Raw genomic sequence first — 23,377 nt, forward strand, 5'->3', positions numbered from 1 at the left:
GCACCTGGCCTGGCCTGCATACTGTAAATCACTGGGTATTTCCACCTTACCAGAATTTGTTCTCCCCTTTTCTGTCAGTTTGACTCAGTCTCAGAGCAAAATAATTGGCCTTTACCAGAGCAGGCATCCAAAAATATCATCACTGAAAGGTATACTGTCCAGTATTCCACTCTTTTATTCTATTCCTCTGCCTACATTTTTGAATTTTCTGTTAAAAAGTCAGAAAACAATCACACTGACAGAACACGTGCAGCAAGATCTTCTGCCCAACTTCCAATAAACTCAGCGGGTTTGGGAGTTGGGATGTTCATTCTCCTGAAATACAAAGCATCTTAGTTTTGATGTTCCAGCTGTTGTAAGTCACTCCTTTTGGGCTAAAGAAAATGCCTTTTGCATAAACAGAGCCTGAAGCAGACACCACCAGAGCAATTTTTAGAAGTACTCCTACAGCAACTGAATATCCTGGGTGAGGGAAGCTTGGACTGGCACGTGAATCAAGCTGAATAGGTATAGTTCACATTAAGTTGTCATGGAAAAGGGGCACCACATGGAATCCATAATAAAATGCAAACTCTTAGTTGTTATGGGCTCATGAATTATTTGGTAATTCTGGTAGATTTACTTCTTTATTTTTGAAATGTTTTACTTTAATTTGTCATACGAGACACTGAAAAAGAACAAATAGGGCTAATTTAGCAATATAATACAGCAATGCCCTCACTGTGTTATCTGTGGGGATTGAATTTAGGACCTATGAAGGCATCAGCCTGGGAAAAGGGAAGAGGCAGGTGGAAGGAGCAGAGGGGAAAGAAGAGGGGGAAACACAGAGAAAGAGGAAACCCCCCCTGCTTCTATGAACTCCTTACCCTTCAGTTTTAGGTCTGGACCATCCAACTGGTTGAACAGCTCTGAATTTCACTAAGAGAGGAAGCAACCGTAGCCCCCTTCAACCCACTCCTAAAACCAGGTAAGGTCAACCCAATCCCCTGGCCCAGGCTTTTTGTCTGGGGTAGGAAAGCTGACCCTGCCAAGTGTAAATCACCACTGCGCTGCAGCAGCCTTCCCCTACTGAAACGACTGCCAGGCTTTGTATCACTTTGCATTACCGCTCCACCTTCTGCAAACACAAGCAGAACCTCCTTGCACAGTTTGGGAAGTGTAATACAACCACTGTAACAGCCAGATTTTTACTGATGCGTGTTTATTGAAATACATGTGTGTGATGCCTATTAACACAGCATTTAACAGTTTCCCAGCTTTATAATGCATTTATCCTCTCAGCTTCCCCATGAGGAAGCACAGAGAAGCCAAGTGACTTGTTCAAGCACACAGAGAAAGTGTGGAGAAGAAAGAGGGATGGATCTGACCTAGAAAACCCCAAATTTCAGATACAGAGCTCTGTGTGCAGAACATGCTCTGCTTGTGCCACAGAACCAAAGCACCTGCTGAACTATCAATGCAAAAAGAATAGTCATGAGGAGGATCGACACAGCAACTTCAGTCTTGGGCAAAACCATTTCTTTCCATGGCTCTCCTCTCTGCCTGCTGGTTGCTTGCCAACAAGCGCCAGTGATTTCAGTAAGGCTCAGCCTTGCTCCAAATGCTCTTAACGAAAGGTGAAGGAACCAGCTGAGCCAACTCTATTCACTGCTGAATTCAGCTACAGGAATGGCTTATTTTCCTGCTGCTAAGACAAAACTCCTGAACATATCAAAAAAATTGAGAACTGTCTCACTTTTTGGCTGTTCCCATCTTCCCCTTATTTAGATGGCATTAACTAAAACACAGCCAGGTAATCATCCTTTATAATGGTAGGTAGATTAATTAGATTTTTTTAAATTGCTGCAAGATAAAAAAAACCTCTCCAAATTAAAGTGCACAAACAGGAGCAGCAGATGACATGACCCCACCTCAGAGCTCGTAACACGAGGAGCCAGTTGCAATGCAAGCACCAGAAAGCAGTTCAGTGCTGTGCCCCTGTGAGCTGTACAATAACACTAATCTTTTTAGCAGAACACACAGTTGGCCCTGAAGCCACATCTCACAAAACGGGCTACTTGTCTTTTGCCTTACAAAAAGTAATCAACTGTTGCAATGCTGCATTCATCAGAAAATTTCCCCTTCAGCAACCTGATGATGGACCCAATTTGTTTTCTAAATGGTGATAGAAGTAAAAATAAAACACATTTATTTGTTATTTAAACCAATAATGCTTGCAATAAATAGCGACCCAGTAGCCAGAACTCCTAATATCCAGTTGGCAGGCTCACAGCCCGCATTTTTCACCCCACTGGATTAAGGTGACCCTGACATAAGAGGATTGTACACAGGTTAGGATCTGAGGTTGCACAGTCAGCATCATTGACCTCAGAGGGGGAAGAAATCATTGATGTTTAATAAACAGTGAAATCCAGCCTTCCTCATTCGGATGGCTACCAGTTTCTGAGACCAGCTTCCCTCCTTAGAGCACCTGTAGACCTGCAGTTGAGTAAGAAGTGAAGAGCCTCCACACAACACCTCTGTTAAGTTCTGCGCTGCTGACACAGCGCCTGCTCAGCGCTGCTCAGGATGGCTTGAATCACCTCTAGTCAGGCTCACTAGTTTTAAATCCCCATTGCTCTGCTCCTGGCATCTTGTTTTACAGGTCATCAGCTCCTGGAAGCCAAGGCTCTATCCTGCCTCAGTGCAACACATGTACAACAGGCACCCTAGGTCAGAGGCTGCAACTCTGGATTTGCGTCATATAATAAAGACTACACAAGTAGTAAGTCCTCCACGTGCCATGTGCCAAGCCTACATCACACAGTTCCTTAACTCCGGGTTCACAGAAGCCTGTATGTCCCCTTCCAGTCTGCTTCCAAACTCATGCTCTGGACATCTGCTATACTTAAGAACGTACATCTGACCATGCTTAGCCACCAAGACTGACCCCATGTCCCCTGCCTGGCCAGCAAGCGAACAAAACCAGCATTCTGAGCTGCTTACCTAGAAAAGCGCCCCACTTGTGTCTTCACAAGCTGGTTGCCTACGGTTTTGTGGAACCTGCCTCCTTAGACACCTGTCTGACATGTAGGCATTACAGAGCTGAGCAGCACAATCGCAAACCTCGGCACATCTCTTTCAGACCTCCACCTCCCCAACTGCTCCCAGTGGCACAGCCACTACCAGCAGGTGGCTACAGCACCTGCACAGAGAAGACCATCAGGGTGGCACCTGAGCCTCTTTGTACCTCAGCTTCCTCATGCAGTTAAAAACCTCTCAAAATAACGAGGTTTCCTTTGTCAATAACTTCCTGGGGAAACAATACTGCAGAAGTATTGACCACTGCACAAACAGCCCTTCAAATGTACCTGAAAGCACTGATTGCTCCCAGCACTTCCCAAACACTCACAGATTAGCAACACACAGAGTATTTCTATGTTTTGCAGTTACTAGTTAGTTCAAAGCTATCTTTTGTGAAAACTGCAATACAGAGTGATGTATCAGACATAACCTTTCCAACTGGGAGTCTTTTATCCTCTGTACCATTTCCTCTGAGATTCCATCTCTTCTTACTGCAGCTGCCTGAAAACAACCCAGATACGAATTGTATTAATAAAATACTAATCTGCTTTAATTGAAGTATTTTCCAAGCACACATAATAAGGTAATAAGAAACACCCTAAAGGTAATTTGCAAAAGAGCACTGAAGCCAACATAAACCTCAATGTGATGATCATAATTGCCTGGCAAAGCACAAGGAAGAGAAACAGACCTGGGAGATCTGCGGTTCCCTACAGGCTCACAGTCCCTGCTGCCCCATGCCCAGGCACTACATGAGTGCAGGGACAAACGGGCTGGACTGACATTTTCAGTTCAGCTGTGTTTTGGAGAGCCTAACTTAATATAGACAGCATTACTCTTGGTTTAACAGGGAACAGCACCTCATACTAACAGTGTGTACACTCAGATCAGTTCTACTCCTGCAGCTTTGGAGGCTTCCCTAACTAAGGAACCTGTGCAGACATGGGAGGGGTAGCGGGAAGTAATATCTCAGGCAGGAGAGCCCTGAGTACAAGCTGGCGGAGGCAGAACTTGGGGGAGCTGGGGAATGTGATATTTCTCCATGCCCACCACACAGTGATTGACTTCAGTCAGCCAGATGGAGAGTAATGTAAGGTGGGGGGTGGGGCTGGGGGGATACCAAAATAAGCTACTATATCACAAGCTAATGTTCCATGCTCATTTGTGACCACTCTTCTCTGAAATTGTGGTCTTTGTCACAGACAGTTTGGAATGATTCCTCCGCAAGCAGAGCACTGTTCCGTACAACACCAGTTTGCCAAAGCCACCTCATTAAAGCCCCTGGGCTAATGAACAGCTTCTCCCTTCCTCTCTCCGCCTCGGCTCCAGCTGACAAAGGCCTGTAGCTCTGCTTTGAGAGCAGAGAGGAAGTTCTGTTGGCTTGAAAGTCCAAATTCCATTCCCAACACAGGTACTCGTATCTTTTTAAGTCCACACATTCCTGCTCTCCTGTGCCAGTCACTTCCTACAGCCTCCCTGATCCCAATGCTGGTAGCCCGACCGCCAGAAAGAACTGGTCTCAAGCAAACACAGAACAGTTTGATTATAAATGGATTATAAATTTTACATATCAAAAAAGAGCTTTTTCTTGTGAGAATTAAGCAAAGCCAAAGGGATTAATCTGAAAGAAGGTTTAGAAAATTTAGAAATATACACTTTATCAAGGCTAGCTTCCCTTGACATTGCTAAGGCGCTATGAAAGGCCTTTGGCCTCTTTGTCATTCTCACATCTTAAATTGAAGGGTGATGATGAAACTTTAACACCATTTATGCTTCTTCTCTCCAAAACACAAATTATTCAGTTAAAGTAGAAAAAAACAAGTGCAAAAAGGCCAAACCAGTTTTAAATAACCAGAACAGAAGTCCTGTGCCACCTTGCTCCTGATTCCTTGCAGTAATCGTTTCACTTGCACCTTGTTCCTTAACCTTCCAGTCTACAAAGGAGTTGAATTTAATACAGGAAGTATTAAATTTAAATCCTTTAAAGTAGCAAACACAAACATGAAGTCTTATCCTGTTTTAAAACCCCAGGGTTTTTTTTCCTCACAACCCAGGACATCCTCCTCAGGCTGCCACTGGGGCAGACACACACTCAGAAAGGACCGACCCCCCGACCCCTGGGTAGCACTCATGCACAGACAAGGTATTTACACCGAGCAATAAACAGCAGCCACTTTTCTGACTGAGCATGACATCTTTAGCAAAATGGCAAGTTTTACAAAAGATATCCGATTCAGTCAAAAACATGTCTGCCTTTTAACTGAGAAAAAGAACACATTTCCTTCTTTTTTCTCTGCAAATCTCAAAATCCAGTTTCAATAGGGAAAAAGATGCATTCATGTTTGTCATGTCAAAAAAAAATAATTCCCCAACTAAGCACACACTTTCACCTGCTTTACACCCCTCCTTCACATTAGCAGGCCACGCCGAGCCTTACAGCATGGCCTTTGAGAGCTTTGCCCCTCCAGCGCCGCGGGCCTGGGGAGCGAGTGTTTACCATCGAGGGGTGCAGCTACACCAGGCACCCTCTACCCTTTCCCCCCATGTAAAAGGGAGCCACACATCACATCCATCAGTCAGTGTGTTGAAACTCACTGCAACCGATCACTAATTAAAGAAGACTTCTCTCCTCTAATACCAAAAAACGGAGAAGAAAATAGCTAGTGTTAAGTCAACAGCACAGCACCATGATTCTCTACAGCATGTATGTCTTTACTGACATCAAAGTGTAATAAGTAACTAAGGGTAATTTGCTGATCAAAGGGGTTTTTAACAAAAGGAATGATCTTGCTGCAACAGATTTGAGAATGTTTTGTCTGGCGAGAAAAGAGTTAACTGTTAACCATGAGATTGGAGATGTGCTTTCTCAAGGCCAATGTTAAACCATAATCTCACGTTACTATGACAACCTTTGTCTTCATCTAGAGTTTAGTGTAAAAATAGTTTAGTTTTGCAATATACAGCTTCTTGCTACGGGACTGAGAGCATAACTGTTTGCTTAAACCAGCCTTGAAGTTGAGAATAAAAGGGCTGTGTTACTTGTCGGAATTTGTGAGCCTGGATGGAGCTGTGACTCCCCGGATGCCCAGTGCTGTTTTTGCTTTCCTGCCTTAATAAATACTTAGTGAATTTATTTCGGACTCTAGTTATTTCAATTTCAACTATAACAAAAGTATTCTTTAGGGGGTGCTTAAAATTCCTGTACATAAAATGGTTGATAAAATTCAGATTAAGCTGCCCCTTGCTCCATTTTCTTTTTAAAACATTTATGTTGAAGCCATTTTAAATTCTTTGTCCTGACACATCTAGCCTTTATAAAGAAACAATCCTAAGCGCACTGGGAAGTTTTTCCTCCTTTCTCAGCCAGTGTAACTGGTCTGTGGAGAAACTGTTTTCCAGCACCTTGACTTCCAGCTGCTTTCATTTCAAGTTCTAAGACTGCTTAACTCTGTTTCAATGACAGCAGCCCAAGCACATCATCTTCTAAAAGTGCAAGGATTAAAGGAATTCACATCACCAAGAACTGGGAGGATGAATGTGGTTCTCTGGACAAACCACAGCTCGAATGGCAAAGGTTTCACCCTTCTCTCAGCTGCCCACATTCAACAACTGTCTCCAGGTGAAAACAGCCTCCCACAGACAGTTGTTACAAAAATTAATCGTGTTTTGAAGTAACTGAAACCTTAACAAAATGGTATTTAGGTAGAACAACCAGTCACGACCAGTCAGGGCACATCTGTAGGAAACAAGGCAGGGGCAGGCAGAAATACCCACCTCCACTGTGAATTTCCAGTGGCTGCAAGTGCTTCACACCAGGCAGGTCTCCTGCTCCCGGTATCGGGAAATGGCCATTTGAAGTAGAGGAACTGGAAAGAAAGGAATACAAATACTTTAGAAGCTCTGGGAAAGCCAAGCAGTGGCAGTCAGAGACTGGAAGCATTCCACCTCAGAACATCTCCAGTTCTGTGACTGGGATGTTTACAACATATACAAAATCAAAGCATTTTGTCTGGAATGATGACAAAGTATTTTTTTTTAAGTTTTCAGCAAGAAAAATCCTCAAGAAATGAGTTCAGCATTGATCTAGCCCTATCTGTCTGTTTTCGTGCCAATCCCGCTAAATTGATTACTCCTACCGCCTCAAATGGGACAGTACAAAGCAAATCGCAGACACTGGTTGAGCCTAGTGAAAATGGGATTGCTTTTGTTCTCTTGCACGCTGGCACACTTTAGACTGCCACAAAAAACGAGCAGATGGAAATGTAGATTGCACTGGGTAGAACTCAGAATAGATTTTTGGCTATCCAAGACATAGTTGTCTCTGGAAACTCAGTTACGTATAAGAAATTGTAAGGTTCCAGTTGAATTCTAAAAATATAGCACCTTTACTGACAAGCAAATGTATCACATGTTTATATTTAGCTCATGTTCGCATCCAGAGGGACTGCTGCTGTATGGTATGTGACAACAGGGAAACTATTGTTTTTGACCACACACTGAGATAGACATGTCACAAAACCAATCTGTCAGAGATTTTATGGACAGCTAGAGAGGACTCTCACTCACATACACAAGTTAATTATTTAGGATACAAAAAACCCCAGGTCACATACTAAGCCAGATACTTTGTTAATTACCTTATTTGTACTACTTACCAAGCAAATAAATGACCCAGTGAGTCAGATCTGTTGCTCACTGAGTCAAAGGTTTCACCTATTCAACCAGATACATTATCTCTTCAATAGAAACATGGTTTCTGAAACTAGAGGCAATATATTGTCTTATATGTTGTATAACATGAGCTATGCTATAGCCATGCTAGCTGAAGACATCCCGGGACAGAAAGGCAGCGTTATGAGCCAGTAACCGAAAGAACAAAGGTGATGCTTTAATAAGCAAGCAAGGATCAAATAAAATCCAGAAGGAAGCAATCCACTGAGTGAGACCAAGACCCAACACTGTGGACATCAGAGCTGTGAGCAGCTTGACAAATTACAGAAAGAGCTATGAGAATGATTTATGGCCTGGGAAAAGAACCTGCTTTATAAATGAGACACCAAGCGAACTAATCTATTTTGCTTATGCAAAATGAAGCTAGAGTCTAAAACTTAGCTAATAAGGGAGATTTCAGAGTGCAAATAGACCTTTGACAAGGACATAAAGACACAGAGTGGCTAAAACATAGAAACAAGGTGCAAACTTCAAACGATTTAATTAACTGTCAAACCTTGCTACCTAGGGATAGAGTTATTCTTCATCATCTGAAGTCAAGATGTTAAAAACTGTGGAAGTTTTAAAATTATATTCTAGATTAACCTGAAGTTATGCGTGAGAGGTAAGAATCCTGTGGTCTGTAGTAGGGAGGACACTAGATGATGCGTTCTGTTTTTAGTCTACATATCTACAGATGTCACATGAGTACATAATTGTTAAATTCTTACAGAGTGAATCTTTCTGTGCCTACATTAACACATACAGGAACCAAGAACATAGGTAATTCCATCTGCTGTGTATTAACATACTGAACTCTACAGCAAACAGCACGCAGTGGGTAGCAAACCTGTCATCTATTTATTGGAATACTATTCTGAAACTAGACCCAGCCCTCTGCTAGGATTGAGGAAGAAGTCAAAGCAGCTCATCTCTTAAATACTAGGAAGGCTTGGATGTGATATAAATCCATCCCACCCTCTAAGGAAGCAGCACAGAAATGTGACTGAATTTTTAAGAACCGATAACTAGATTCTAATCCTCATTTTACCACCAATTTCTCACACAATTGGTCTAAAGTTTATTCTGTCAGTTTACTTTTTTTCCTGACCTATAAAACAGGACTAGTGGTGCTGCAACTGAGTTACGGCAGTCAGGAAATAACACAACACAAAGTAGCAAGCAGCAAAAAGCTTTACCATTGGTCAAACTCCACAGCCCACCCTGTCCCTCCATCCTCCAGAGAGCAAACCACACTCCTTCTTGGCTCTGCTTCATCCAGGTTTTCCTCCCCCACTCCTCAGAGCTATTTAACCACTTTGCTGCAGGCTCACAGCTGCACATCATCAAAGCAAGGCCACAGCTGCATATTATCAATGTCAATCAACCCACTGTCTTCGTTCCCCTACATAGTGGTACTTCAAGTGCCTAGCAAAGTAGGTTGATATCTGACTCAGATGTGCTATGTGAGTATTAAACAGGGAGCCATCAGGTCTGTACAAGGAAAAGCTGTAGAGCGAAAGATGCTGTGTTGGTTAATGAAGCCAAGGCTTCATTAGCTTCAAGGTACCATTAGCTCTAAACTGGATGATGAAAGGTGGAGGCAGGAGCCTTGCAACAAGGCCCCTGAAACAGCCATCCTGGGTTTACACAGCTCTGCTTTTCAGGACTAAAAAGCCTAATCAAAGCATGTTGTTACTTACTCAGCTTGCACAAGGCACTGGCAGCAGGGAAGAGATGGCCTGTTCCCAAACACATATGGCTGTTTTGTAATCAAGCCTAAGCACAACATCCACCGCTCTACAGCACTTTTAAAAGCTTCGTAGTGCCATTATTGGATATAGCACAGCAAAGCCAGTAACCAGACATGCATGTGAAATGTATTAAATACAACGAACAGATACACAGTATCAAAATAAAGAGCAGTTCCTACCACAAATCCCACAGTCTACAACCTGAAAAATATCCTAGAGTGAAGGGAAACTACACAACTGGTGGGAAAAGCTGCCCTCCTGGTACTCCTACAGCAGTGGTGAATGGAGGAGAAGAGCACAGCTGCAGGACAGAGGTCTCCGCAGTACACCAGGAGGCAGCACCCTGTCCTGCTCTGGGGGTTCAGCAGATGGATCTGAACTGGGTGGGTGTTCTGAGGGCCATATTAAGCTGATCCACGCTGAACCCCAGCGCCAGCACCCTTCCTCTGGATACACACAGCACCCATACAGCAGCATCAGCGCACAGGGCCATGCTGACTACCTGCTGGGAAAAAACCACAGATACAATAAGTGCACGTGGAAGGTAAAGGTAAGGTCACAGATGCTGCTGGATAGAGGTCCTCCAGAGAGCTCTAGGGAACCACATGGGCCTGAAAATGGGGAGTCAGTGGCAACCCACAGCCATTGCAGCGGTGTGCTGCAGGCAGGGCATCCCACGGCCACTGCAACAGTGTGCTGCAGGCAGGGCATCCCATGGCCATTGCAGCAGTGCAGCGGTGCTGCAGGCAGGGCATCCCATGGCCATTGCAGCGGTGCAGCAGTGTGCTGCAGGCAGGGCATCCCATGGCCATTGCAGCGGTGTGCTGCAGGCAGGGTATCCCATGGCCATTGCAGCAGTGCAGCGGTGCTGCAGGCAGGGTATCCCATGGCCATTGCAGCGGTGCAGCGGTGTGCTGCAGGCAGGGCATCCCATGGCCAGTGCAGCGGTGCAGAGGTGCTGCAGGCAGGGTATCCCATGGCCAGTGCAGCGGTGCAGCGGTGCTGCAGGCAGGGCATCCCATGGCCAGTGCAGCGGTGCAGTGGTGCTGCAGGCAGGGCAGCCACGCTGGCCTGGCTGGTTAAGGAACTGCAAATAGCCCCCAAAAGCCCACCGGATCAACCCGGGCTGTCACAGTGGCTGGCTGCTGGAGAGGAGGACCTTGCCTGTTGTTCAGTGTCAGCACCTCAATACACACCCACCCACCCATGAAATGTCAATCATTGGTGGGGGGTTTCTTGCTTGGAAAAACAAACAGCTCCTGAGTTCTCATAAGCACAACTGCCACAAAGGAGAATAAACCTCAGACGTGGTTACAAAACTGAGGCCCTCCTAACGATTTCCCTTCAGTCATAACTGATTACATCCACACAACAGAATCCCAAGACATTGCTAATGACAGTAGACTCTGTCAGTATGTGAGATGCTATGAGACTTTGCGAATTAAACCCCATTATTGTCCTAAATTATAGATAAATTTCTCCCTTTCCATGGTGATATGCAACATATTTTTTCTTCAGGGCAGTCAGATGATGTCAGCACACATTACTGCTTTCCACACAGTGCAGATGATAGAACCGGAGGCATTAAAGAAGCTTACAGAAACCAAATCTGAAGAGACAGAAGGAACTGCTTCCTTTGACTTGGAAATAACAAATGTTTTTGCTGTGGCATGTTGGGTAAGGCGAAAGAAAAATAACTTAACTTAGGACACCGATGGAGCTTCAAAAGATTCATGTACTTAAAAATCAAAATTCAGGTTTGGATTATTGCTCTATATTACAAAAAATCCAATAAAGTGCCTATCTTTAGATGCTCATATTCCTCCATTAAATATATACTGATGTGTAATACTGAGATAATAGGTTATTGTCTAGCAAACTAGGGAATTCTATTTTCAGCTTGGAAAAAAATGAATATACGATGTAATTTACAGTGTTTTCCTAAACAGTTTCTTATTCTTTTAGTGTTTCCTAGTAGATCACAGCTGAAGGTAGGGCAAAGGCAACGCTAGTGGTTACAAGTTTGAGAAAGGTTCACAAATTCTACACGGGGCAAGGTTTGCAGGAGGTAACAGCATCTTTTACTGGATCGAGTGATATGATCAGAAAAAAACCCCAGGTTGTCAAGCATATGGATCTATACAACTTTTTGTTACTTGATGTGCAAATTTGCAAGTCCAACAACGGGAAATTACTTCATTATCCTGCCGTTTTCCTTTATCATCGTTACTGCACGCTGTACTAGACGTCAAGCTCTTGGTTGCCATCTGCTGTTCCCTGTTTACACCTCACCATTTTTATTAGCGGGGCCAAGTCATGACAAGGAGTTTTAAAGAATTGTTAAGAACAGACACAAATGCTGCTTCACACACAACCTGCCAGAGACAGGTGACCAAAAAAACCTCCAGAAGGCTTTCTTAGTGACATGCTGCCCAGCGACCCATATGGAGAATATGTGACCTCCCCTCAAACCCAAATGCAGAGCAGGAGCAGAAGTCTAGGTTTAATAGTAGCAGATCCACTAGATTTGCTACAGATCATTTTGTGGCTACAGCACTGGCATGAAACCATTTGTGAGTCTGTTTTCCTGACTGCCAGGTCTGTGCTCGATGTCACGGTGACTGGTAGCATCCCCTGCTGCCACGCACTCCTTGATGGCAGCATCACTAGGACAAGATACCGCCTGGATTTCCACTTCAGCCCCAGCACCACGACCTTCTCCACCCAAGATGGAGTTCCTGTGTCCCAGCTGGCTGCACTGGTACCAGACTCCTGGCACTGGTAGCAGGCTTCTGGGCTTGCAAGTTTCCCACTGCCCGCTGCTTCCCAAGCTAAGCGGATATAAAAGCGCCAGATCAAAACTATTCCATTTGGAGCCTCCGTCTAGGCAAAAATTAAGGCTGTGCCTGCATCTGCACCTGTGAGACCTTTTCCTCCAGGGTTTTCAGTTCCATCCCGCTCAGCATGACAGCAGGAACAGCCCTGACTTGTATCCAAATGCCTTTTAAGTGACCTTGAGGAAAGTCACTCCCACTGGAGATTTTATCCTTTTTGCACTCCCATATTTACAGAACCACATGCCCTGTACAACTGTCCTGGCCACATTCCTTTATATTTAACATGCTTAATTTTTTAAAGAGTTTAATACATCCATGTTATATGTTAAATACTTTCCAAACAAAAGCCAGCTTTGTCAGGGCCTCTGAAACTAAAATCACGGCAAACATTGAGCTCTGTCCTACCAACAACAGGATCATAGAGCTTCTATTTCAAACTTCCACACTTCCACTGGCGACTGCCCGGGGTTGTCCTTTTGATTCTTTTCAGAGCCAACCCACTGTCTGCACTTCCAGAGTTTCAGCATCTGCCAGGGAACAGAAAGAGCAGCCACCTCTGCTCCCTCGTGTCAGTCTGTGTAGACTTCACAGTCATTCTCACTACTCTGTGTAACCACCAGAAGGTTAGGGGAACCCAAAGAACTCCACACAGGAGGGTCCCACAGGAGTCATATGACTGGGCTTCCCGCTGGGCTAAAGCTGATTCCAGGCAAGGATCCTGCTCTCTGACACCAGCCATAACAAAGTCAACTTCCAGCAGAATGTTGTTAAACCTGAAACCGGATTTTTATTTTCCATTATGTCTCTTCAAAGCAATTTAAATAAGAAAGAAATCTCACGAACAACCTCCTGTGCTGCACTGGGAGGCTGGGTACTTTAGAACTGCAGAAGCCTGAAAACTGGAAGTTGGAAGTCCAGCCAGTCCCCAATCCTTCATGGGTTTCTTCCAACTCTTAATGTGATCTTAACAATTCTCACTTTGAGGTAGTGATAATGCAGTTATTGCATAAGCTGTATTCATCACTCTAGCCACATCTGGACCTTTGTCTTCAAGGAGAAGAAAAAAGAAAAGAAAAAAAAGGATTACAAAGTTTAAAGGATATTAATGATTATGAGTCCTGATGGAGCAGTGTTACGAGGCTAGCTGCCTAACAGAAAAACCTATATCTGTTCCATTTGCTTGTTGAGGAACAAGCAAAAGCCTCTTTGGTAGGGGATGGTACTTATCTAAACGCAGCCCTGGAGACTCATGGTAGAGCTGAGAGCAAAGCCCATGTCTTCTGGCTCTCAGTTGTATATCCTAAAGTCCTCTTTTTCTCTGCACTTTTCAAATTCCTCATTTTGAAATGCAGCAGTTCCTAACAAAAAGGTTGGTCTCAAACAGTACAATTGCCCTCCATTCTTCTGCTCCGCCACTCGAAGGGATGTGCAGATACAGATGGTCTGACTGCCTCCATCCTAAGTGTGAGAGAGAAACTTTTGGACTCGGCTACAAACAGTTGTGGGGTTGGTTTTTTTCTGGCAGACAAGTGATCTCAGTAACAGAAGAATAGCCCACACATGCCAATGGCCCATCCTGTGAACCCCCGCGTACAAAACAGCCATCACCACCCCGGCATGGGCACCGCACAGTGAAAGCAAGGACGGAGGCAGCAGTGTGCAGGTCTGCCTCGGTCAAGAGCGAAAGTCAGAAATCGAGCACAACTCTTCACTATTTTGCAGTCGCGTGTGCTGCACCACAGCAGTTCTGTGTTTCCCAGATGACCATGTATGCACAAGGAACTTACCCATTGCTATTAGCATCCTGCAGTATATAGAGGCATCTGGAAAAGAAAAATCATTTTACTGCCAAAAATTCAGTGATCCTTCTAATACAACTCTGTCCGGTACAAAATTGGCCAACCTCATAGACAAACCTCACATCACACTACAGTCTGAGCAAGGTCTGCATGTCTGGGCCTGCAACATTAAATTCCACATACAGCTTGCAAATATCATGTGTGATTTATTCATAGCATCTACTCTGAGTAGACAGTAGAACTTTTCTCAATAGCTTACCAATTACTGCAGAAAGCACAGTAGTAGTAAATGCTATTAAAATGTCAATCTGCATAGTTGAATGTGTATTTGCCTTAGCACAGGCTTTACTATCTTTACTCTTAGGATAGTCATGTTTTGTTTCACAGGAATGTTACACGCTTTGCAATTTTTGGCACCCCTAGTAAACTATTCTTTGCTGTAGGATTTTGCTATAGGATGTTCCAGATGTTTCGGTAGAAAGGTTTTTTCCAAAAAAGCCGAAAATAAATCGTTAACAACCGACTCTTACGTTTAGTTTGATAAAGCAACATAAAGTGATCAGGATTACAAGGGACAATTCTACTGAGTCTGGAATACACATTGTAAATACTAAAAACTTAAGACTGGACCTTTACCAAGGATGTAACACACCAGTGTTACAGCAAAACTGGAAACTGGGTAACAATAACAGTGATTTGGTAGGCAGCACAGTTTCTTAGTCAGAAAAATGTGCCAACATAGATAAATATAAAAAATAGATCTTTCTACTCCTGGAATTTACATTTGATTTTTTTTACTTCTTTTTTACTTTTTACTTTAAAGTAAGAGCACACAAAAAATGCTTATGCTGCATATAGGAACACACTGGCATTGGCAAAGATGTGTTCTTAAACATGTACATATTTAGCCCCTTTTTATTAATTTCATACAAAATGAGGCATTGCAAAAATGGCTATGACTTCATTTACACTATTTTCAAAGAAAATACAACTGTTTGCCAGTTAGATATTGGGTAGTCAACAGGTTGCTCTGCCACAAATCTTAAAGCATGTAAGAGGAAGAGAAAGAAACTGATAAATATAAAAGCATCAGCTCCAAAACAGCGTAACTACTCCCAGCTGCTGCTTCTGCGGTGCTTTGAAGAACTCTCTGGATCGTTACACTTGTGCATTTTGGAGGTTAAAGATGCTGATGATAATCAGTGAGTGTTAGAGGCTTTAATATTACTGCCTTAAAAATTCTACAAACATAACACACCTGCCAGCTCACAAAACAGGATGACAAATTTCAGAAATTAACCAGAAAAGGAAATTTTTTTCCAGGAGTGACTGTGTCTGCCATTAGACATATTCCAGAGCAGAAAGGTGGCTTTCCATTGATCCATAATCATTCAAATTTTGACAATGAAAACTGGAATCGCATCCGTTGTTACCAACTCATTTGTACACATTGTCACAGTGCTATTAGTGGCAATTTTCTGGAACATTTTGTGGGTTTGGAGAAGATTCTAATGTGATGACATATCAGGCACCAACACACGGTATCATCGTTTGAAAACTTCAAGGACTGTTATTTACCTGATCATCTGGTAGCATCCACATCTCTGTTTCCCACTGTCATTTGCAGAAGTGTGATGGTGGTATACCTTGCCTGAAGACATCTGATTACAAATACCTGTACATATTGGTTAGAGCCCATTTGGCAAGGCAAATTCAATTACAGAAGTGCTGTAGAAGATGGACTTTAAGACATAATTACCCAAATAGACATGGCTCATCACTGTAGAGCAAGCCTCTGGGTGAAAACCAGTTCTTCGATGTAAAACATCTACTAATCCAAAAAAGCTTGCTAAATTCTAAAGCTTTAGATTACAACAGACTAAATATCCCATATACCCTTGCCCTTCCCACTGATTTCTACCAACAGCTGTTTTGTGTGAGGACCTAGCTGGGCTCATCCAGCTGGGAACTACAGTGCCGCAGGTTTGTTTTGGCTTGCAGACTTCCCATCTGCACAAACTCCAGAACTGGTCAATGAAGCTGCAGCAGGACAGCTTAACCCAAAAACATTAGCACCAGGATGGCTGAGGTATCGCACCTCCCTAATGGGACTGTAAATGCATGGGTAAGGGAAAACAAATCCAGGACTGCAGAATGTTAGCACAGCTGTTTTAATGAGCTCATTTAGACTGCGGTGAGTAAGGAAAACTATGATTTTGCCTGCAGGGAGCCACGCTGGATATTTGCAGAAGTTACTTGCAAGAAGGTCCATGTTTCAACCAACCAGAGAGCAAAGTATGCCTGGCTGCTGCTGGGCTGAGCCAGGACCGTGGCAGATACCACTGAACCACTGAAGTTCACTCACACCTGAGGTGCTAGAAAAACAAAATTTGCCATTCGTTGACATTTACTGCAGCAATTTGCAACCAGAAAGTGACAGCTGTTCTGCTAGTGCAACAATGTGAGTCCTGTGTGTTCTGTGAGGCCAGTATTTAACAAGCTGAAGTACCTTATCAATTCAGTTTAGCCGTGAGCTCAGCACTGAACTTCATTTCAGTGTCACAACTACTGGAAACTAATTGTGGCTTTCCACCTGGAAGCATTTATTTTTGCAACCTGTCTCATTAAGGAGCCCAGCTGCACCCCAGGTTGCTTCCACTTTGGAAGCTCCAGCACTTCTGACTGGTTCTTTCCTAATGCAAGCAGCAGCTTGAAAACACCATAAAAAATCCACGAAAGGGGACTGCCAGTTTTCCTGGGCACTTGGACATCTTGCATTTCCTATGCATCTAAGAGCCCTGACACCCTAAGGCATGCAAAGCATTACAGTACCAGGAACAAACCCCCAGCCAGCGCAGTGGATGGCTCTGCCACGCTATTCCCATGCTTGCACGATGCATTAACATGCAAACCTGGAATATCACACACGCTAAGTTCTACTAAGTAAGCTTTGCATTTCAGGATCTAAACTTAATGAACAAATGGAATCCTGCAGCATCACTGTGGGGAAAATGATCGCATAGCTCAAGTGATCAAGGAATACCTTCAGTGATCTGTCAAAATGAATGAACACAAGTGAATGGCAAAGGAAGGAATATGGCCAGAGAGAGGAAAACCAGCTATGGTAATTCTGCCTGCGCACCTCAGCTTCAGCAGCAAAACCCGTGCAATCAGTGAATGGTCTGTGACCCTTTGGCTCTGTGATGGCCCACTTCAGTGAAGCGATGCCAATTTGTTTTGTTACTCCTTGAGCTGCTACTCAACTCTAAGGCATCAAGCAGCGTAGGTGGTACAAATGCAGACCTCAAGGCTCATGTACCTGTTACTCCTGTACCCGCTGCAAAAGCACAGAGGCTGGGTTGGCGGATGGAATATTTGCCTTTGAGGAGAAATAGGTCAGATATCAGAAAGTAAAAACTGAGAAACAGATGCAGTCTTTCTTCCCCAGCAGACCGGTCCTTTGCTCAAACGTAGACCCTTAGTAACTGAAGGCAGAGCTCCTTGAGAGCAACTTCCCCTACATTACGACAGACAACCCTGCCCAGCAGGCTCAAGTGTGTAAGAAGGTCTCTGACCATACACGCTTCTGACAAGGTACCAGCCAAGCACACTGTAGCAAGAAGTGGAGGGCTCAGCAGAAGCACTTTGCTTGGGACACACCTCCTAGAGTTGGTGACTGTTAGAAGAGGGTAATTTTCTGTGGGAAAGCTCCATTTCTACATGCTGTTGATTAAATTCTGGAGGAAACAAAGAAATAGCGTTATATTTTCATGCAGTTTGTCTGTTCACAGGTACTCGCTAGGATTGCACTGGCTGTTTTCATCCAAGTAGATGTCCCCACAATGACTGTTCCGTTTGTCTCAAGAAACCATTCTCCTCCCCCTTAACTGCCACATTATTTTGAGGTAAGAATTTTAGCTCAGATTTAGAATCATAGAATAGTTTGAATTTGAATGGACCTTTAAAGGCCATCTAGCCTAACTGTCCTGCAATAAGCAGGGATATCTACAACTAGATCAGGTTGCTCAGAGCCCCGTCGAACCTGACTTTCCGGGAATGGAGCATCCACAGCCTCTCTGGGCAACCTGTTCCAGTGTGCCACCACCTCATTGTAAAAAATGTCTTCCTTATATATAGTCTGGATATATGCTCTTCTAATTTAAAACCATTATCCCTTGTCCTATCACTACGGGCCCTATTTAAAAATTTGTCCCCATCTTTCTTGTAAGTTTAAAACCCTTTATGTATTGAAAGGCCACATTAAGGTCTCCCAGGAGCCTTCTCTTCTCCAGGCTGAACAACCCAAATTTAAATCAATTCCAACTAACAAAGAGCAAATAAGAGAGAAAACAAAGTGATGAAAGCACAAAACCCCCAGACTTAAAATAACAGGCAGGAGCTAGCACAGGGGATCTCTGATACCAGGCTGGACATAATCATTTAGATCAGCAAGAAAAACAGCACATTTATGTCAGAGCGGCTAACAATAAGGCAACAGGGTGTTGTAACAATTGTTTGAGTATACAGTAATCATCAACCATCAATTCCTAGATAGTCCACAGAACTTTTTACCATCTAAGATATTTGAATAGCCTTAATATGCAATAAATCCACCTCTGAATAAAGTGATCACGTGTGTGTCTGTGTGTATATATATATATATATATATGTAAGGTTAGTAGTTATAAGAGATTAAAGTTCTATACTTTTTAAAGTTAAAAAAAACCTGAGAGATTATAACTGAGGGTGTTAAACATATATTAAAAGAAATTGTTTGAGATGGCAGGTGAAGGAAGGTGAGAAAGGACAAGCCATCCTTCTCATGGTAGAAGGCTGTGAGCTTTTTAAAGAACAACAGGGAATCCTCAGCGGAGGTTATGGCATAGTTGACATACCTTGAGTTTTCAGATTAAGGGAAGGCAATTGCACAAGTCACTACATCAAGGCTGAGTTGTAACAGTTTGCTTTATCCAAGCCGAAGTCTATTACTTTTTGGCTCATTTCTTTAGGGTAAGAGGATGGATTCAGTGAGACAAACGGAAAAGCACCACTGTTTAGAGGAGTTACATAGATTGCAGATAGTAGAATTACCAAAAATTTTAGAAGAGTCTCTTTATGTATTGGGCTACTTCTGATGGCAGCTCCTTGAAAGACAACAAAGTTATAACATACTGGCCTATTTCGTGAAAAAAGAAGGTGGCCAAAATGTTTAGGGAGAAGGCAATGAGTTGTCCAGCGTTACACTGACAGCTTGCCTAAAACCAGCAGTAGGTGACCTTCTCCAAACCACCCCAGCCAGGCAGCAAGCGCACTAGATGCAGAGGTCTGGTATGTTATGCTGGTAAACCAGGAACACCTGCGTCCCAGCGAATGGTGTTAGACTGTTGGGAGATGAGACCAGCAGAACTTCATCCTGTGGCCAGCTGAAGCAGAAAGGAACCTCAACACGGAGATAAAACAGTATTTAGAAAATTAGCACCTTTTCTTCTATCCAGGGACTTCAGCCTGTCTTACAGGGCTTGCAAAGGACATATAAGATCTTCTTTCCCCTTCCTTCTACACAAATCTTCCCGTAGCACAACCCAAGATACATGACATGCTGTATTCTGCTGAACCCTTCAGCTGTAAAAGATGACATCCATAGAATTTCTCTAAAGCTCTCTGGAGTGTCTTTATAGCTATTGCTGCTTCTCAACAGGTTGCTTTAGCTTTCTTTCAAAAATCCTGTCAAATGCTAATGCAACTAATTCTCTGTTCCTCTCCTGCTGCTCCCAAAAAGGCTTTTGGAGTTCTAGTTTAGAGAGATCACATGTGCGTGCCTTGGAGTGAAAAAGGCTTGGCAGTAGACAATCTACTTTTGACACAGAATGTTACCCGCTGCTAGGGCTATAATTTATTGACACATCTTTCACTAATAGGTCTTACGGCACAAGGTTATATCCAGCTCTTTCCACACAGCTATTCCCACCCACTGCACTTATTAGTCCACTTAATAGAAAGCCTTCTAAACGTTACCTAGTAGCAAGAATTAAGCAGTTGTGTTTTGCAGATCATGTTCCTTAGCTTGCTCTTTCCTTTCCTTTTATTCAACGTGATCACATTATGTTCCCTCTTCTTATGTGCTTTTCCCTCTTCACAAAGCTCTTTAAACAGCTGCAAAGGGGGAGGGACCACTACGCTCACGAAAACTCCACTTTGCAGAATGCTTCTGCCAGGTCCTACTGTCTGTCTCTTTCCAGGCATGTAATGCCTCCAAGATTCAGGTTTGCATTTCCATCTCTTCCTTGTGCACCCCTGACAACAGAGCCTAGTGCCAGCTGCATTAACGGAAGAGCAGTAATCCTCCTCTCCCCGTTACTGCCATGAGGAATACGTACACCCTCTTTCTCTTTGTAGTGGGCTCCTTCTATCTGAACGGTAAGTGATCTTTTCTTTCAGATACAGCTTGCAGGACAGCAATAGCTTTTGGGGCTAGGAGGCAGGACTGTGATAGAAGCTCTCGGGCGATTTGTAACTATCGCCTCAGCAGGCTGCAGACTTTCAGAGGATGCATGAAATTGATAATTTCAGTGTTGTTTCTGGCTCGTTTGGTATCAGCAAATCCACTAGGATGGATATGGGCAGACAGTAAGTTGGACGTAAAATGGCAGAACAGTAGGAGATGACAATGATAATCACTAAACAATACCCCTTTAGATGCTCTCAGGATCATCTGTGATGGGAAATGCAGGTATTGTGCTGAGAGTGAAAAAACAACAACAAAAAAATGAACCATGATGTGAATCATAAATAAGACAGATCTCATCCCTCTATAATTATTGGATCAAGTTTATTTATTTTGTTTGATTAGTATGTGAATAGTTTTAATTAAGTTGAAATATGTAATTATATGCTAAAAAAGCAGAAAGGTACATCAAGAACATTTTCTTTCGTCCACCACAATTTCTTGCATGTGTTTTATACCAACACGTACAGCCCGGCAGCAGCACGAAATAGTGTATTTACCGTGGGAGCTTCTTCCCACAGGGAGACTCCACAGAAGTGTTCAGAGTGGAACTGGCTGAAATTGAACCGAGACAAAAATCACATCTTTCCCACAATTACCTACTCACCCCACAGCTGTTCTGTTTCTTCCATCACTGAAAGGCAACTTTAGAAAACATCTGCTTTGTAACAAACGAAGAGTGAGGGCCTACTTTAGATTCCTAGATTACACACTCTTAAACCCATTAGTGTTTCCTTTTTATTTGCATTAATTACAGTGTAGAAATTAAAACTGTCTTTAAAATACTGTAAATTCACCACTACTTCCATTGGAACAATAAGTGCTCCAAATTATCATGCATTGCTTTAAGAGGTTACATAATTTTTTTTACTCAAGAGTATGCTGAGAAGTAACAACATCATGAAGTAATTTCAGAGAAGATAATGGGATTGTCTTATTGCTGCTTCTCACTTGCTTTTTACTAACTACAGATGGGAATTTGTATGTTACCACTGTCCACGTAAGTTATTTGTGAGAGAGCAAAGAATAAAAATGACAACATATGCTACAATATATTATTTCTATAACAAATGCTATTATTCATTAAAATAACTGAAGTCAGGGAAACAGAGGAAACATGCCTTATGTCAAATTTTGCGATGCAGACAGCAGTAACAGCGCGCTTGCCTTTATTTGTCAACATTGCTCCTTATTCTGTTCTGTGGAAATCACTCCAACCTATTTGTCATTACACTGAAAACAAACAACATAACACAGGATGACTAGTTATTTCATTTCATGTATTTAAACAAGACCATGTAAAAGGGAAAGTCTGCACAGGGGAGCAAACAAAGTTTGTGGTTTTGTTTCTCCTGCTGTGAAACTGGAAGCATCTGGATACAATTTTTTTTTTTTTTTTAATGGTTATACTCCTGCAGAGAAAACAAACTTAGTGCAGAATGTGCATGGCAAGTCATGTGGCAATTTGCTCTCCTTGTCGTGGAGCAGATGTGTAGCATGTTCAGTGAAGCTAAAACAATTTCTCTGGCTCAGGATCCACCCCAATGTGTTTTCTCTATTACTGCTTTCAGTACACAAAAATACTCCACCCCCAAATTAGGACTGCTTCATCATTCTTGTTAAAATAATTTGTCTAGAAGCATCAGTCTATGCTCTGCAACATTCCTGGTGGTTAGTGCTATTTGGAAAAAAAAAAACAGTTTGCAAGGGGAACTGTGCACTTCTGTTTCTTCCAACTTGGAGAGGAGAAAGGCGTTTCAAATGCACAGCTGCTGACATCATCAAATGCACGTAAGGATGAACTTGAATGCCTGGCAATTTTGTTCTCATTAGGTGCCACCTGGTTAATATATAGATTTGTAATGGAAAATAGATTACAAACATTTTACAAGAATCACTCAGTTTTGTGCCTTATTGACAGAGGTAGTGGGTTTAGCAGCCTCTAAGGCAATGCACTGCTGACATCTACTGGTGCTCGAGACAGGCACCTGGGGGAGGAGGGAGCAGCCCCTTCCGTCTTTATTTCTCATTATTAAGTTACTTAAAGGTTGGAATTTTATAAAGGGGTGGCGATTTTATAAAGAATTATTCATTACATGAACCCCTTTTCCCTAAGAACAGATAATAATTTCTTAAAGGGAGCAATTATTTAAAAATAATTTTTGATAATTAAATCGTGGTTTGTCATTCACCTGCATAAAGTTTATTGACAGAGTCGGTCCCTCGACATCCGAGCTGCTCTCGGCAGGCACGCAGGGCCCACCATACATTTGGGGTTGCAGACCAGACAAATACAATTGCTAAAACCAGATTTAAGAGAACAGGATTATTACAAACTCAAAATTATATTTCTGCAAATATTCTGTGGTTTCTGCTTCTTACTCCCTGTTTAGCAAATACTCCATATGCCTTTCTCTGGATCTCACGGATACACTGTAACATTAAAAAAACCAGAAGAAATTAATGTACCACAAATTGCATGGCCAGTGGGTTTTACTGTGTGGAACTGCTCTGGGGAATAATGAAGCAAGTATGCTGTAGGGACACTGTCCTCATTTCTGCAATATCTAGGGTAAAGTGCCCTTTCCTATGGAAGAACCATTCTATCGATTGGGTTACAATCTGTTTTCGTTAACACCTGTGTCCATCACTTTCAGCTGTATAACACAACACAGAATTACTTGACATACAGCAGAATCTCTCCAGGTC

At 42.9% G+C, this 23,377-nt stretch overlaps 1 protein-coding gene across 2 annotated transcripts in view; it reads left to right on the forward strand.

Annotated features, from left to right (window-relative positions):
• The first annotated feature begins 344 nt into the window (after window positions 1-344).
• CHRNB4 (cholinergic receptor nicotinic beta 4 subunit) overlaps window positions 345-23,377 on the forward strand; it is a 36,179-nt gene continuing 13,146 nt past the window's right edge. Inside the window, exons 1-2 of one of the 2 annotated variants that reach the window (XM_080395532.1) lie at window positions 345-10,218; window positions 10,263-20,580. In XM_080395532.1, coding sequence (XP_080251658.1) covers window positions 20,526-20,580 — 55 coding nt within the window. In that variant the 5' untranslated portion in view covers window positions 345-10,218; window positions 10,263-20,525. Of the gene's footprint in view, window positions 20,581-23,377 lie in introns of both variants that reach the window. The other variant, XM_080395531.1, reaches the window with a different exon arrangement.

This window comes from Falco punctatus, assembly GCF_963210335.1.
Source record: "Falco punctatus genome assembly, chromosome: 7".
Taxonomy (NCBI): Eukaryota; Metazoa; Chordata; class Aves; order Falconiformes; family Falconidae; genus Falco; species Falco punctatus.